Genomic DNA, 18,027 nt, shown 5'->3' with positions numbered 1-18,027 from the left:
TGTGCCGACTTGGGCAGGGGGTACCGCCGATGCAACCCCCTATGCAGATGATGCCGGGGTGGGCACCCGGGATGCAGCCACCGGCGCAGCAGATGATGCCACCGCCGCAGGGGACGCCCGGGGGGAAAACGTCTATCGGCCGGCTTTTGATTTTTCCACCGGTTCTTCGCACACATCGACCCCAACGGATGCACAGTACACGCAGTATGAGACCTTCTCCTTAGAGGAGTTGGGTTTTGATATTAACGAGGTTCCGGAAACTCCCATTCAAAGTCGGGGAGTAGGGCGGGGTCGGAGCGCCCCTAAGAAGAAGGGCAAGGCCAAGAAAGTTGGTGAGTCGTCGCAGCCGGGTGAAGATAGTCGGGTCCGGAGGAAGTGGACGGACGCGGAAAACGTTGCGGTGGCCAAGGCGTGGGTGAGTGTCTGCGATGATCCTCTCGTTTCGAACAACCAGAGGATCATCAACTTGTAGACCAAGATAGCCGCAGCCTAGAGGGCATTTTGCCCTGAAGGGAGACCGCGCACCGGGGAGTAGTGCCGGAAGTGCTGGGACCGAATCAGGTCTGCCGTCTCTCGATTTTCGGGTTTGTACGCCAACGCCCTCCTCATGCGGACCAGTGGCCAAACAGAGGAAGACTGCAGGAGGATTGCGGAGAGAGCCTACCCGGATCCCGGGAAGTACTATGAGTTCACCTACTGGAACTGCTACCTTGTGCTCAATGAGTCGGAGAAATTCCGGGCAGGTGTCGACGCTGGCTGGCCGAAGAAGCAGAAACTGAACTATACCGGTGATTATAGCGGCAGCAGCGGTGGTTCCCACGACCTCCCCGAGACGGCCCAGGAGGTCCCGACCCCTCATTCATTCGGTCGCCGACCTAGCCCGGTTGGCCAAAGGCAGGCGCAACGGGATGCGAGGGGGGCACCCCGAGTTCCCAGGAGGCCCAGTCAACATCCCCACTCGGCAGGTCCACGGAGGAGCTCAAATTCTTCGCGCGTCAACAAACGCACGCTCAAATGGTGAAGACGTTAGCCGACTTCCGGACGGCGGTGGACCCCGAGGAGAAGGCTTATCTTCGTGTATTGCTCCGGTGCATGCGTGAAGAATTGGAGGGGTTGCAGAGGGATACCGGCGGGAGTAGCCGCGGCGTTGGTGGCGACGGAGGCGGCGGCGGCGACGACGAATGGCTGGGCGACGACGGAGGCGAGGACGGCGGCGAGGAGTGATTTTTTATGTAATTTTTTTATTGTACTTTTTAATTTTTGTACTTTTTTTAAAATTAATCTACTTTTTTTTAAATTATTGTACTTTTTAAAATTTTAATAGTATTATTCAATTTTCCTGTATTTGTCTCGTAAATTAACTTTCGTATGTTGCTACGATTGTAAATAAATTATATAATTATTATTAGTGATGTGGATAGGCTATAGGAGGGCTATTGCATGTCCAGATGATGTGGCAGGAGGATTTTAGTGTTGATGATGTGACAGTGCCAAGACTATAGGAGGGCTATTGCATGTCCAGAACCACTGGAGATGCTCTAACTTCGAAAATAGTCACAATTTTTTGTGTTTCGTGTAATTTTCTCACGTGGATTTTTCTAGCCAAAAAACATTCATACTCCCTCCGTCTCGAGCTACTCGCTCATTTCCTTTTCGGCACGGAGATTAAGGAATGAGTGTATAGGAAAGTCAAAAATGAAGGCTGTAGGTGAAATTTTTTACTAAAAATGGAAAGAGTGCAAGTAACTTGGGACGCCCAAAAAAGGAAATACGTGCGAGTAGTGTGGGACGGAGGGAGTATGTGTCAATTTAATCTTTAGTGGCTTTTTTCATGTATTTTGAAAATATAATAGTACTAATAAATAATTAAAATGGAAATAAAGAAAAGGAATTAAGAGAATAATGTAAAAAAAAATCTTTAACATTAGCCGTGTTTTACTTTACTCTATCTCAACTGTGATTTTTTATTAATATTATTTATTCAGAACTAATTAAAAAAATTGAATTAACTACTTAGGACAAAGGAGTATAACTTTTAAGTTAAAGGGGTAATACCCACTAATATCATCAACTTATGACATTTTTCGATTTTCCCGCTAATTTCAAATTATTCAGTTATAATCACAAGCTATCTAGTTTTGTGTAAATTTTCCACAGAGGATTTTTCGGCCATGATATAATCTTACACATTTTTTTAATTGGATCTAAGATATTGCCAATATATATAAAATCTGTTGTGGACGTATGTGAATTTATGGTGGATATATATTGACGTCGTTAATAACTTAATCCATCATAATAAATGGCCAAAGGTTTGATTGATAGATAAAATGACATTTTTATGATTAATACATATAATAATATTATAATATTTTTATACTAATTTTTTATTTTTAAAAGTTTAAGAAAAAAAAGTAAAAAGCTGATTTAATATAAAAGTGATTGAAAAAGTGAAATGAAAAATATCATTTCAGATAATCAAACTATAAGAAAGTACCAAACTCAATAGTAAAAAGATAGAGAAAATATCATACACAATACTTATATGTCTCATTTTTATGAAAGACAAAATTGCATTCCAGCTATAAAATTGCTTTGGAGGGTATTTTCACCAAAAAATCACTATGAATAGTGAAATAGTACCTCTAGGTGATTATAGCAAAATCCAGGAACCATGAGTGATATTTTTAAAATTCAAGAACGGCTGATGATATAAACTCATGGACTATTTGTGTAATTCACTCTTATATGAATTCACTGGATGTTTAATTGGCACCAAAATGGAATATATTTATAGTCCTAAAATGTTGTTCATTTTGCAAAATCTTTTCAATTTCCTCAATAATTATATGAAGTGGGTATTTAATTTATCTTTCAAATTTTCCTCTTCCAAATTATTTTCAATTCCCACAATAAATATATTAAGTAAGTATTCAATTTATCTTTCACAACTTTTTCACTTCCACTTCTCTTAAGTATTACAAAAATAAAAAATAAATTTATTACTTAATTTATTAAAATATTTATAGTGGCATTTTTATTATTATCTCCATAATCCCCTTTTATATATGTATAGATAGATGCTAAAAATAAGAAAGGTATAAAATCTTATGTTAAAATACAAAATTAACATTTTTATTCAAATTCATTATTTTTATTTTGAGTCATTACATTTGGATTTTGAAATCATGTGACCCATATTAGTTTTTTGTTATTATTTTAAATATCTAAACTCGATTTTAAAATCTTTTTTCTTAAGTATTATCACTTTATCGTTTAACCAACTCACACATACTTCATATTATTTTTTATATGTGTCTATCTCAAGAGAGTATTATCACTTTATCGTTTAACCAACTCACCCATACTTCATAGTATTTCTTACATGTGTCTATATCAAGAGAGTATTCAATGGATAGTATACAAGTAATATGATCATATCACAACTAGTCTCCAAGGGAGATGGTAAATTGAGAGGTAAAGAGAAATACCTACCATATTTACCTCTTATTAATAAAATTTCATGCTCCAATGGAAAAGGGTATTTGAGGAGGTATTATACCTCTTTCATTTTGAGAAGATATCTTTACCTCTTCTTGATAGAAAAAATAAAAAAATAGTTTTTTTTGCCTTTTTAATTTACCTTCTTTCCTTGGAGTCCATTACTTTTTAAGAAAGTATAATAACCTTATGGAGCATCCCGACGGACATCCCGGCGGACCTCCCAAAAACACCTCATGTCACGTCATAAGGACATCCCACTGCACTGCCACGTCATAAGGACATCCCAAGGACACCCCACAATAATAAAAATTCTCCAAATTAAACAATTTACGGAATTAAAATTTCGACACGAGTACGGAAAAAATGCAACCATTTTATTTAAAACAAAAAACATACATAATTATTTAAAAAAATACATAGTTAAAAAAAAAACCTCAAGCTTCGACAAATGCGGCCCCCGTCTCACTCCTCGTCCTCGCCGCCTGTCCCGTCGTCACAATCGGGCACGGGTGGCATCCCCAAATCGCGCCGCATACTGTTGATGACATCCTTCAGCATCAACCTGTATAAGGGGTCAGTCGTTGCAAGCCACTTCTCCATGGTGATTAAAAGTGAATCATGCTGATGTATGCGGGCGAGTGAGGGGAGCTCGGGGATCGATCTGGGAAGGAGTTGCCAATTGGACCTCGGGTCCGGACCCGCTGGCGCTTCCCCTAGCCATCCGCATCGCGAACTTTTGCCCAACCGAGTGACGGCGACGGGATTGAGGGGTTGGGAACTCTGCCTCGGCATCAGGGAGTTCGTGGGAACCGGCACTGCTACTGTACTCCCTGGAGGCGTTGATCTTCGTCCGCTTCGGCCAGCCAGCTTCAACACCCGAACTAAACTTGGCGGAAGTCTGCACCACAAGATAGACCTCCCAATATTTGAATTCCCCGAAACCCAATTCACTGTCGTGGTACTGCTGGTGAGACAGAAGCTTCACATCATTGGCGGACATGCCGCTGGTTGCCGTGCGGAGGTTGTTTTGGTAGATGCCGACAAATCGGTTGAGCTGCCTCCTCAGCCGTTCCCACTGTTTCCGGCATTGCTCTCCATCGTGAGGCTTCGCCAGCGCAACACACTCCCCTATGCTCCAGATGGTCATCTTTCTCCCGCCAGCTTCCTCCCCCTCCCCCTCGACCCCCGCCCCACCTTCGTTCTCCGCACGCGCAGATGAGGTAGTGCCCTTGCCCTTCCCTCCCCTTGCCTTCGCGTCCTCCCTGTCGCCGATGGCATCTCAGTGGGAGACTCCTGACCGGAGATAGCCCTAACTCCTCAAAAGAGAAAGTCTCGATGCCGGTGAACTGAGTCTCCAGAGGAGTAATCTGGAGGGTATCACTCGACAATAGATCCATGTAGGGGCGATAGACATTGTCCCCAGGTGATTGGGGGACCCCCTGCCTGCTCCCCCCTTCCCCCCACAGCAGCAGACATGCCCTGCATCATCCCGGGCATCGCGGCACTCATCTCGGGCATTTGGGGTATCATCCCCGTCATCGCGGCACTCATCCCGGGCATTTGAGGCATCATCCCCGTCATCGCGGCCTCATCCCGGGCATTTGGGGCATCATCCCAGTCATCGCGACACTCATCCCGGGCATTTGGGGCATCATCCCACACCAAGGGGGTACATATTGTAGTACCCGAGCATCATCCCCGCCATTTGGGGTTGGGGCATCATCGGTGCCATTCCGGGCATCATCCCGGACATCGGTGCACTTCCGTTGGCGGGGGAATTACTATCGAAGTGCTCCATTTATCTTCAAAAGAAATGAAAGTAGAGAGAGAGAAACTCGTTAAAACAAGTGGTGTGAATGAAATGAAGTTCAACGAGTCGTATATATAGAGTTATTTTTTTAAAAAAAATGAAAAATCAAGACGTCCGTCGTGTCACCGCAATAGCGAACGTCACTACGGACATCCCCAGAATGCCGCGGAACTCCGGTGTCAGCAACGCACATCCGCGTCCGCCTCCCTGCTGCTGCCTAATAGCGGACGTCAGCTAAGATGGCCGCCATTGTGGATGCTCTAAATGAGAAATATACCTTCTCAATATACCCTTTACCCTTGGAAATGCTCTTATCAATGCCATTAAAATCGGCGAGTTTCATCGAATTGGCACTCCGCACTCCCATGTCTCATGTCTGAACCCGTGAAAAATTATTCCTCTTAACACTATGCTCCATACTATACTATATTTATAGAGTATGCAGTTATGTTTTTGTACTAGTACTAATTAAGGCACTAAATATTACAAAATCAACTAAATTAAACTAGTCATGTTTATTACCCCAAATGAATACTCCCTCCATCCCTCAAATATTGTCTCACTTTGACCCGACACGGGTTTTAAGAAATATAATGAAAAGTGAGTTGAAAAAGTTAGTGGAATGTAGATCCTACTTTTATATAGTATTAATTTTATTATAAAATATGAGTAGAAATAAGTTAGTAGAATATTGAGTCTTCTATAAAAAATATTAAAAAGTGAAATGAAATAAATTTTGGGAGACGGACAGAAATAAGAAATGGGACAAAAATATTAAAAAGTCCAATAACCGGCGTCACCACCGCGACGCCGATTTTTCGCCGACGCCGGTTTGACGCCGAACCATTGGAACCGGCGTCGGCGAAATCGGCGTCGCCATGCCGATTCCCGCGCTGACGCCGGTTCCGACGCCGATCCTCACGGGCGCCATTGTGCGTCCCGGATCGGCGCCAAACCGGCGTCGGATTTAAATTTTTTTTTGTTTTTCGAAAACACTATATATACGCGCGTTGAACCTCATTTTCATTCGCACCACTTGTTTTAAGGAGTATTCTCTCTACCTTACTTTCTGTTCAAGATCAATTTAAGAAATGAGTAATGCCGGTGGTAGTGGTGGGGATGCGGATGAGTACGAGCGTATGATGCAGTTAAGGGACCAACGCGTTTGTGGCATGTCGACTGCATTGCTGATATAATGTACGCCTGTATTATCATGCACAACATGATCGTCGAAGATGAAGGTGTACAACTGACTGATTGGGCCACCGACGATAATGAAGCAGGTCCAAGCCACGGCGTCACCACCGCCAACGTACGAGGTGGGGTACCGCACGATGAAGAAGCCCTCCTCCAAGCACATGCCGACATGCGTCAGACGGAGGCTCATATTCGACTGCAAAAGGATTTAGTTGAAGAGTTGTGGGCGCGGAGGATTGCAAGGCGTTAGTTTTTATGCAAATTTATGTAATTTTTTAAATGTAATTTTTTAAATTATTGTACCTTTTTTTAAAATTAATGTACTTTTTAAATTTTAATATTATTATTCGGATTTTCCGTATTTGTCTCGTAAATTAAATTCCGTATGTTGATACGAGTGTAAATTAAATTATATAATTGTTATTAGTGATGTGGATAGGTAGTGTGAAGGCTATGTGAGGGCTATTTGATGTCCAGTTGATGTGGCAAACTGATGTGGCAGGAGAATTGTAATGCTGATGATGTGGCAGTGTGAAGACTATTTGAGGGCTATTTGACGTCCTAACCTATTGGAGATGCTCTAATAGTCCTCCGTAAATATGAGAACAAATTAAACATGTAGAACGACGCATAACAATGTAGATGCAGACGTGCATGTAAATTCGCACATTTTCGCCAATTAAAAATAATATATTCGGATTTGACGATTTTTTATATTCAGATTTTATTTTAAATAATCCTATTGGCGTTCGAACCAATAATAAAAGGCAGCCCCACGCAAATGTAGAGAGAGAGCAAAGAAACAGCCAATTTTGTTTTCCAATTCAACTCAGCTTCCGTCGACTCAAACATTTCTACTCAACTTCCACGTTTTTCTTCTCATCACTTCTATCATCTATATCTCTCTTCCACCACCACCACCACCACCACTATGTCGGTGAGTTCGCTTTCTCTTGCTATTTTGTGGCTTTTTCTGTTTCTGAATAGTTGCTTGCATTTCGTGGTATGTGGTTATTTCTGCTGGATTGTTTGTAGAATCAGTTTATCTGTCCAATAAGTTGTTTCTGGTTTCGGTGCGATATGTAAATCGGGTGCTGATATTAGTGAGGTGTTCAGTGAAAGTCATTTTATGTTGTGGTTGGATTTGGATAAATTTGTTGTGATTGCGGTTGTAGTATTTTAGATTCATTTTAAAACACTTGATATGACTGGATCTGCTGATGGTAAATTCGATGCGGCCGTCATTTGATTAGATGTGCCCGCCCAAATTATTGTGGTGAATTGCCCTTTATTGGCTAGTGATGGAGTACGTACTAAACAAGCCCAACAGCAGTAAAGCCCAAGACAGAGTATCAGTTCGGCATGACTAAAGAGTATCAGTCCGGCGTGACTAAAGAGTTCAGTTCGGTACAACCAAAGAGTTCGGCCCCAGCCTACAGCTCGGTGAAAGCCAACTCATCAAGCTCTGCTCTCAGGTCGGCATCAAGCTCTACTCTCAGATCGGCAAAAGCTGCTCGGCAATAATTCAGCAGTTCGGTCTCAGTATTCGACCGAACTAGGAGATAGTGGACTCATACAAGATTTCCACCTCCGCTACACCGACGATCTATTTAGTGGTGTCAAGCAGTCATTAACTCATGCAGGATAGTGGACCCATGCAAGGTCGCCACGATCTCCACGACATCCACTACCTAATAAATGCTGCATGCCACGATCTTAGTTCACTGTATAAATAGAACCTAGGTCAGATAGATAAGGCCTTCTGCTTCTTCTTTAAAACTCTAAAAAAGCTCTCTAGAGAGAATATCATAAAGCAGGCCAGTATTGTAAGCTGTAATTCGCAGATCAAGCAATACAAACCTGCCCCCATTTTTCCCCGTGGACGTAGATTTACCTCAGTAAATCGAACCACGTAAAACCTCTGTGTCGTAATTTATTTTTACGTGCATTAATTACCATTGAAAATTCGCCGCATCATCACTGGCGCCGTCTGTGGGAAACAGAGAACCAAATTTGTGATAAAGCGAGTTTTTGATCCTCTTCTACCAAAAAAAAAAAAAAAAAAAAAAAATGCATACCAGATCACATAACACCCGTGCCTCCGTCCGTGATAACCATGAGGAAGCTAATCCAGCAGCCCATAGGCCTGGAAAGCAGCCTCGTGAAAAATCTACTTCCAGTTCTCACGGAGAAGGAGCAAGCCGCTCAAAAGGTCCACACACCGAGTCTTCCCAGCAGCCTGATTTGAACGAGGCTGTCAAGCTGTTCTTGGCCGAGAAGCAGGAGGAGTTCTTAACCTTCCTGCAGAAGAGCCAACAGTCGGAGAAGACAACGGCGGATTCTCCCTCCTCATCCAGACATGAAAGTCACTACCGCAGTAGTGACGTGTCTTCCAGGAGAAAGAATCCTCAACCCCGACATGTTCCTCCTCGGTACCGGAACCACAGGAGAACTCCATCTCCTCCGTACCGAAGAGATGTCGGGTTCGCCATGTACGGAGCATTAAAGACTCCATTCTCGGACGACATCACCCGGACTCCTTTGCCGCGGAACTACCGGACACCGTCAATGACTTATGACGGGCTAGAGGATCCTCATGACTTCTTGGGACGCTATCAATATAATATGGCGAACCAGGGTCTCAATGAGGTCCACATGTGCAAGCTGTTCCCCGAGTTGCTCATCGGGAACGCCAGAAGGTGGTTCGACAGCCTTCCTCAAAGCAGCATCAGATCCTACCGAGATCTCATGGATGCTTTTCACAGGAGGTTCTTTCAGAAAGCGGAAGCCCGAATCACTTCGGCTCAGCTGCTTTCTATACGTCAAGGTCGCGACGAAAAGATCAGCGACTTCCTGACGAGATTCCATAAGGAATGCCTACAAGTAGATAATCTCAATGATCTACTTGTCATCTCGGCATTCCAAAATGGAATCCTGCCCGGAGCTCTCTACAGAAAGCTCGTGGAGTGCGGTCCGCAAACAGCTCAAGAAATGTGGGACATTGCGGACCAGTTTTCTCGTGCGGATGAGGCAGACCGTCGAAAACGGTCGTTAGACAGCTCATCCCAAGGAGACAAAAGGAAGCCCGATCAAAGCGACCAGGTGCTTCCTCGCCGAACTCCTTTTGAAAGAATTCAAAGGGCACCAGTACAAGGCAGATTGGGACCACGTCTCAATCCTGAGAAGCCGCCCTCTCAGTTCGTACCATTAAACAAGTCAAGAGCGGAAATTTTCGAACTACATTCCGATATGTTCGAAAAACCAAAGCGGATGACGAAATCAGCCGCACGGCGACTTCAGGATCAATATTGCTCCTTCCATCAAACCCACGGTCACGATACCGAGGAGTGCCGAGATTTGGCTGCAGGTATTGACGTTCTTGTGAAAACAGGAACGTTAAAAAAATACCAAAGCAAGCAGCCGAAAAAGAACAAAAGGCAGAGAAGTGCGAACTGCAATCCTCAGGATCCGAAAAGACATGAGGATCCCGAAGACGATGACGAGCCGCAATACGATGGAGTAATCCTGACTATTGATGCTCTCCCAGCCGGGAAGACTAAGTCGTCCCTAAAAGCAGAACGCAGAGGTTCCAATCAAGAGGAACCAACACATAAAAGGCTGAAGAAAGACGAAGTGATTACATTTTCAGATGCCGATCCCGTCCCAGCCATCTCTCCTCACCAAGACGCTATTATCATCCAAGCCGGGGTGGCAAACAAACTGGTCCACAGAGTATTTGTGGATACAGGAGCGTCAGTCAGCATTCTTTTTAAAGAATGTTTCGATAAAATGGAAGTGGATCCAGCTCGGCTCAGTCCGGCTCCACTTCCTCTGAAAAGTTTCGCCCAGGAGGACACCCGCCCTGAAGGTATTATCAGCCTTCCGATCACGGTGGGAAAAGCGCCTACAAGCTCCAATACGATGATCGAGTTCTTTGTGGTGAAAGCTCGGTCTCCGTACAACATCATCCTGGGGAGGGACTGGCTCAACACAGTTCGGGCCGTTTGCTCTACTTATCACCTCACCATCAAGATTCCCACTAAAAATGGGATAGCGGTCATCCGAGGTGATCAAAAGAGAGCAAAAGAATGTCTGCAGATTGCGCTTAAAAGTGCCGAGCAATCAGTTCGGCACCATCAAGCATAGCAATCACAGCAACCGGAGTCGGAGGCAAGCGAGATGACCGAAGTCACTTCAGAGCCGAACTCAATGACCGTTCAGTTATACGAAGATGATCCATCCAGAACGGTCAACGTCGGCTTCGCAGGAACGCCTCTACTCCGGGAAAAGACCATTCAGCTCCTCAAGGAGTACAAAGATGTCTTTGCATGGTCTCCGTTGGACATGACCGGAGTGCCCCCCGAGGTAATCACTCATCGGTTAAATATTGATCCTTCAATCCGGCCAGTAAAACAGAAGCAAAGACTCTTTGCGGCAGAAAGAAGCCAAGTCATCCATGACGAAGTCCGCCAATTACTAAAAGCGGATGTACTATTCGAGGTGAAATATCCTTCTTGGGTGGCCAATCCTGTGATGATCAAGAAAAAAGGAGGAGGATGGCGGATGTGCATAGATTTTACCGATCTAAACAAGCACTGTCCAAAAGATTGCTATCCCCTTCCGAATATAGATAAAAAAGTAGAAGCTTTGATCGGTTTCGAAATTTTCTGTTTTCTTGATTTATACAAAGGATATCACCAAGTGTTGATGGATGAGAGTGACGCTCCGAAAACAGCTTTCATCACCGATTTCGGCATTTTCGCTTATAAAAAGATGCCATTCGGTTTAAAGAATGCCGGAGCCACTTATCAAAGGATGGTAGACAAGCTTTTTCGGCACCTAATCGGGAAACAGGTTGAGGTGTATGTCGACGACATAGTTGTCAAAAGCAAAAGCACTTCGGAGTACGAAGACAACCTCAAATCCACTCTCGACGTGCTCCGGAAAGCCAACCTCAAACTCAACCCCCAAAAATGTACCTTTTTGGTAGATTCAGGAAAATTTCTGGGTTGTTGGGTTTCAAAGGACGGACTCAAGGCAAACCCTTCAAAAGTTCAAGTCATTCAAAACATGGCAATGCCGAAGTCCATACATGACGTGCAAAGGCTAACCGGATGTCTAGCCGCACTGAATCGATTCCTTTCCCAAGCAGCCGAAAAGCAACTGCCGTTCTTCAAAGTGTTGAAAAAAGCACCAAAGTTCGAGTGGGGAGCCGAGCAGAAAAAGGCCTTTGACGAGCTCAAAAGTTATCTAGCCGAGCTTCCTATTCTCTCTGCTCCAACCGAAGCCGAAGTAATATTCTTATACTTAGCGGCATCAGATCAAACCATCAGCGCGGTGCTTGTACGAGAAGAAGGCCTAAAGCAGTTTCCCATCTACTTTACAAGCCGAGCATTAAGAGGTCCAGAAACAAGGTATCAACCTCTGGAAAAAATTGCTCTGGCGTTAGTAAATGCAGCAAGGAGACTGCGGCCATACTTCTATGCTCACAAGGTATGTGTCTTAACCGATCTGCCTCTTCGGCAAGTTTTGACCAAGCCAGAAGCATCAGGCAGAATCGCCAAATGGGCCATAGAGCTGGGAGAACACTCGATCGAGTACCTACCTCGGAAAGCCATCAAGGGACAAGCCTTGGCAGATTTTTTTACAGAGGCCAAGTTCGATCAAGCAATCCCTGTCATTGCCGAACAGAAAAAGTCTGCCAATGCCGAACTTGCACAGCCCTTGGAATCCGAAGTAGAGCCGCCAGACTGCTGGAGCGGATTCGTAGATGGAGCTTCAAACAAGATGGGAAGTGGAGCTGGTATTTTACTCGTCGCTCCCGACGGACACGAGGTAACCTACTCACTTCGGTTCCTATTCCCCACTACTAATAATGAAGCCGAGTACGAAGCCCTCCTGGCCGGACTTCAGTTAGCGCAAAGTCTGCTCGTCAAATCTCTCAAAGTCCATTGTGATTCACAAGTCATAGTAAATCACATGTTGGGTACCAGTGAAGCCCGTGACGAGAGAATGAAGAAGTATTTGGACAAAGCGCAAAGCATCAGCCGAAGTTTCTCCTATTTTCGGATAATCCGCGTTCCCAGAGCGGAAAATAGCCGAGCAGATACCTTAAGTAAGTTGGCCTCAGATCCGAGCTCAAAGGCGGAAGAATTAATGCATCGAAGCATTGATGAAGCCGAGGTACATTCAATATCCAGCTCGCCGAACTGGATGACGCCGATCTTGCAGTATCTGGATCAAGGACAATTGCCCGAAGATAAGAGAGAAGCTCGGAAGATCACGTGCCGAGCACTTCGGTACGAACTTCATGAAGGAGTCCTCTTTAGAAAGTCTTACCTCCAGCCGTTATTGCGGTGCGTAGGACCAGAAGAGACGGACTACATCCTCAGAGAAGTTCATGAAGGGTCGTGCGGTAGCCACATCGGAGCTAGAGCTTTAGCTAAAAAAGTTCTAAGATGGGGATATTATTGGCCAACCTTGGTACAAGAAGCAGTGCAGCTCGTCAAGACATGCCCGAAGTGCCAAATCCATGCAAATATCCCAAGAATGCCGCAGACCGATCTATCCACTATGCAAAGCCCTTGGCCTTTCATGCAATGGGGCATAGACATAGTGGGACCACTTCCTCAAGCTCCTCGGCAAATGAAATTCCTAGTCGTTGCCGTGGACTACTTTACGAAGTGGGTAGAAGCTGAACCATTAGCTACGATAACGAGCTCAAAGGCATTGGATTTCGTCTGGAAGAACATAGTGTGCCGATTTGGCATACCCCACATCCTCATCTCGGATAACGGGACTCAGTTCACCGACAAGACGTTCAAGAATTGGTGCCAAGAGCTGAATATTCAACAGCGGTTCACTTCGGTCTCTCATCCACAAGCAAACGGACAAACGGAGGTAACAAATCGTATCCTGGTGAAAGGGTTAAAAGCTCGGTTAGAACAAGCCAAAGGACAATGGGTAGAAAATCTCCCTCAAGTCCTATGGTCCTACCGAACTACACCCACAACCTCCAATGGTGAAACTCCATACAGTCTGGTGTACGGCACTGAAGCCGTAATTCCGGTGGAGATCGGCGTACCCAGTCCCCGAACTCTAAATTTCTCCTCAGAAATGAATGACGACGGACTGAGAGCCGAGCTAGATCTTGCCGAAGAAAGAAGAGAATTGGCATGCATAAAAGCAGCCAAGTACAAGGAGCAAGTAGCCCGGTATTACAACCAAAGGGTGAAGAAGCTGCAATTTCAAGTGGGAGATCTCGTCCTGAGAAACAATGAAGTAAGCCGAGCAGAAAAGCTGGGCAAGCTCGAACCCACATGGGAAGGTCCGTATCGGGTATCAGAAGTCCTCGGCAAAGGGTCTTACAAATTGGCTCACATGTCAGGAGAACAGGTACCCCGAACATGGCACATTTCCAACCTCAAAAAGTTCCATTTGTAAGAGACAGTCCGGTCAGTCAGTCTTGAGTCCTGTTTGCTCAATGTGCTTTATTTGGTTTACTTGGTCTTTATTTGTCTCTATGCGTTTTGTTTGTGTGTTTTGTCTGTCTCTGTGCGTGTCGTCTCTTACAAATGTTACTGAGGTATCTTGTTCTTCGAAGACTGATCCCCTTCTTAGAACATATACAAGCCCACGATTGTGCGTCAAAGCTTCTAAAGAGGATACAAGACCACAATTCAGCTTAAACAAGCAGTTCGTCTGAAACGAGCTGCAACAAGCCCACGATTGTGCGTCAAAGCTTCTAAAGAGGATACAAGACCACAATTCAGCTTAAACAAGCACTTCGTCTGAAACGAACTGCAACAAAAGTCCAATTCTCGCGATAAAACTTGCCTGAATTAGGACTAGGGAAAGTCCGATCCACGCGATAAAACTCGCCGAATTAGGACAAGGGAAAGTCCGATCCCCAAATTAGGACAAGGGAAAGTCCGATCCCCAAATTAGGACAACGGAAAGTCCGATCCGAGCGATAAAACTCGCCAAATTAGGACACAAACCAAGTCCGGTCAAAGAAGAGTTCACTTCATGAGACCGTGGACAAACATCAACTTACCCCATACTTTTTTCCAGAATGCCGAAGTGATTCACTTCGCTTTTCGGGGGGGGGTAGTGATGGAGTACGTACTAAACAAGCCCAACAGCAGTAAAGCCCAAGACAGAGTATCAGTTCGGCATGACTAAAGAGTATCAGTCCGGCGTGACTAAAGAGTTCAGTTCGGTACAACCAAAGAGTTCGGCCCCAGCCTACAGCTCGGTGAAAGCCAACTCATCAAGCTCTGCTCTCAGGTCGGCATCAAGCTCTACTCTCAGATCGGCAAAAGCTGCTCGGCAATAATTCAGCAGTTCGGTCTCAGTATTCGACCGAACTAGGAGATAGTGGACTCATACAAGATTTCCACCTCCGCTACACCGACGATCTATTTAGTGGTGTCAAGCAGTCATTAACTCATGCAGGATAGTGGACCCATGCAAGGTCGCCACGATCTCCACGACATCCACTACCTAATAAATGCTGCATGCCACGATCTTAGTTCACTGTATAAATAGAACCTAGGTCAGATAGATAAGGCCTTCTGCTTCTTCTTTAAAACTCTAAAAAAGCTCTCTAGAGAGAATATCATAAAGCAGGCCAGTATTGTAAGCTGTAATTCGCAGATCAAGCAATACAAACCTGCCCCCATTTTTCCCCGTGGACGTAGATTTACCTCAGTAAATCGAACCACGTAAAACCTCTGTGTCGTAATTTATTTTTACGTGCATTAATTACCATTGAAAATTCGCCGCATCATCAGCTAGGTTCCCTTTTCCATATCCTTTTTGACATCTGTACATAGCCATGGTTGTATAGGGGGGCAGCCAAGCTAGGAAAGCACTCTTTATTGGACGTCATAATCTGGGTTGTGATGCTCCTTTTAGGGTTTGATTAACATGATTACATGAATGTCCAATTATTTTTTTTCAGGGATGGATACTCTAGCAGAGAAATGTTTAGATTCTTAATTACATTTTGACACTGCTGCTCATTCTGGTCTTGCCTCCATACCAGCCTTGGTTAATGATTCATTTAGATTTTAGACAACTACTAAAGGCATGTTCTACTATTTTTTCTCGTACCTTGTGCTGTGAAGGACTATTGATAATCATCACTAATTATAATTTTGGTTTTAGTTGATAACCAACAGTTGAACATATCCTCTAATTTTATCTCCCAGTGTGTCAATTTTGGGTTGCTCACTTGAGCAAATGTAAGATTTGCTTCACAATAGCATTGATACTATTCATGACACCCAACAATTATGTTAATGTGATTGAAACAATCATGTAAGCTATATTAAAAGTAAGAACAATATATTGCACAAGATACATTAATGCATCCATTATAGGATACTTCAGATCTAGAGCAGGAGCTGAGCTAAGCATTTGGTGATTGACAAAAATGTATATGCAGAAAATACACTAATGTTTTGAACTACGTTTCCATGCTGTAGCTTTTGCTTTACACGAACTAGTGCTTCATCAGAATGTTCTGTACTTCTATAGACTATAGGGGGCCCAGGACGAAAATTTTACCGCTCTAGATTTTAAAAAACTGACAATAGCTCATAAATGTTTTTTGGGTTTTCAGTCAGTTCCATAGATGTAATGCATATACCTATTTTTGGTATTACTGCTCGTTACTGTTGTATTGTCATCAGCTGAAGATGGTTAGTAGTGTATAAAAACTATTGCTTCCTGTCATAAAGATACTGGGATTAAAGTACTCCATGAACTCTGAGTTGTAAACAGTTTTGTAAATGATTGTCCACATATTCATGTATATCCACAATGAACTGCACAATCTAACAATGTCAAAAGACCATGTTGTCTCTCGTTTATAAGCCATTGATGATAGATATTCATTAAACTGAATAGTTGGATGGTCAGCTCTTGGGTATTACTATCCTGCAGTTTGGAGATCACATGTATCTCTAAAACAATTTCACTAATATGGTTCACTTTTTTAATGTCCCAGATAAAAACCGTCAAGGTCAGCAATCTTTCTCTGGGAGCATCAGAGCGTGATGTTCACGAGTTCTTTTCATTTTCTGGTGATATTGAATATGTTGAGATGCGAAGGTTACGTTAATTTAATCTTGTGATTTCATATCCTTTATACACGCGTTGTTCAAATGTGGTAGACAAGTGCTCACATTGACTTAAATATCCTACTCTTATGTAGTGATACTGCACGATCTCAAATTGCATATGTTACCTTCACGGATGTGCAGGGAGCTGAGACTGCAATCCTTCTTTCGGTGATTTTCTCTCCTCCCTCTCCCTCTTTGTGATCTTTGTACTTTCTCTACATTTCCATAATGTTGTATCTAGATATTATAGACTAACCAGTAACCACAATCTTGGACTGCTTTATCCAATAGGTTCTTCCAGAATCATGCCATTTTTATTTATACATCTTATTTCTTTATTATCAGGGCGCAACAATTATAGACATGACTGTGGAAATCAATCCAGAGCCAGATTACAAGCTTCCTCCTGCTTGTGCACTACCTCAGGTAATGACTAATGCATTTGCAGGCTGTGTACTTTGCAACTACATTATATAACTAAACCTCCCATTAATAGGAGCAATCGGACAAAAAGACTGGAGGAGGTGCTGAATCCGCCTTGCAAAAGGCAGAGGACGTTGTGAGCAGCATGCTTGCAAAGGGTTTCATCTTAGGTAAGGATGCTGTTAACAAAGCAAAATCTTTTGATGAGAAGCACCAATTGACCTCGACAGCAAGTGCCAAAGTTTCGTCAATTGACAAAAAGATTGGGCTGACTGAGAAGATATCGATTGGAACTTCCATTGTGAATGATAAAGTACGTGAAGTCGATGAGAAACTACACGTTTCTGAGAAAGCAAAATCAGCATTAGCAGCTGCTGAGCAAACTGTCAGCAATGCTGGATCTGCTATTATGAAGAACAGATATGTTCTCACCGGCACTACATGGGTAACCGGGGCTTTCAACAAAGTCACCAAGGCGGCCGGGGAAGTTGGGCAAAAGACAAAGGAGAAAGTTGGGATTGTTGAAGATGAGCAGAGAAGGAAAATGGTGGATGACTTCGCTGAGGTTCATTTGTCAGAGTCTCCTAAAGCATCTGATTCAGCAGAGCATCCTTCCAAGCCTGCTCCTCCAGTACAAGGTTTGGTTCTCTGATTTATGGCCTCGTAAATACTTTCAAGATCCTTGGTTTCTGATTCTGATAATAGGTTAAAATGGTGATCTCCTTGAAGGATATTGCTTCCATTTTATATGTTGAAACTTGCAACTTTGTCAGTGTCTTGTTTGTTGCTTTGCATATTATACATCAAGCCAAAAACTGTAAACATTAATAGTTGGTGGATGGACTAGTTGTTGATTATTGAATTCATTTGTTGGTTTATTTTTTTCTTCTTGGAATTTATTTGTTGGTTGTGATTATTGGTGCAGTTTTAACCCTCTTTGTAAAGCTTTGTAAGGATGCCCCC

At 43.6% G+C, this 18,027-nt stretch overlaps 1 protein-coding gene across 2 annotated transcripts; it reads left to right on the top strand.

Annotated features, from left to right (window-relative positions):
* Window positions 1–7,283: 7,283 nt before the first annotated feature.
* Window positions 7,284–17,942, top strand: LOC121772628 (binding partner of ACD11 1-like). 2 transcript variants are annotated; one of them, XM_042169810.1, is made up of 5 exons: window positions 7,284–7,448; window positions 16,527–16,630; window positions 16,734–16,809; window positions 16,987–17,067; window positions 17,138–17,942. In XM_042169810.1, the coding sequence occupies exons 1-5, from the start codon at window positions 7,443–7,445 to the stop codon at window positions 17,714–17,716; spliced, it is 846 nt and encodes a 281-aa protein (XP_042025744.1). In that variant the 5' UTR covers window positions 7,284–7,442; the 3' UTR covers window positions 17,717–17,942. The 2 variants fall into 2 exon arrangements, with proteins under 2 accessions (XP_042025744.1, XP_042025743.1); XM_042169809.1 differs by lacking the exon at window positions 7,284–7,448 and having other exon boundaries at window positions 16,518–16,630.
* Window positions 17,943–18,027: the final 85 nt, after the last annotated feature.

This window comes from Salvia splendens, chromosome 16, assembly GCF_004379255.2.
Source record: "Salvia splendens isolate huo1 chromosome 16, SspV2, whole genome shotgun sequence".
In the NCBI taxonomy this organism is placed as follows: domain Eukaryota; kingdom Viridiplantae; phylum Streptophyta; class Magnoliopsida; order Lamiales; family Lamiaceae; genus Salvia; species Salvia splendens.
This window is presented reverse-complemented; position numbering and strand designations above follow the sequence as displayed.

Coding starts and splice junctions, on each gene's coding strand:
- LOC121772628 (XM_042169809.1), top strand. CDS start 16,518: ATGTCCCAGATAAAAACCGTCAAGGTCAGCAATCTTTCTCTGGGAGCA. Junction 16,631..16,733: donor GAATATGTTGAGATGCGAAG/GTTACGTTAATT, acceptor ACTCTTATGTAG/TGATACTGCACGATCTCAAA. Junction 17,068..17,137: donor CTGCTTGTGCACTACCTCAG/GTAATGACTAAT, acceptor TCCCATTAATAG/GAGCAATCGGACAAAAAGAC.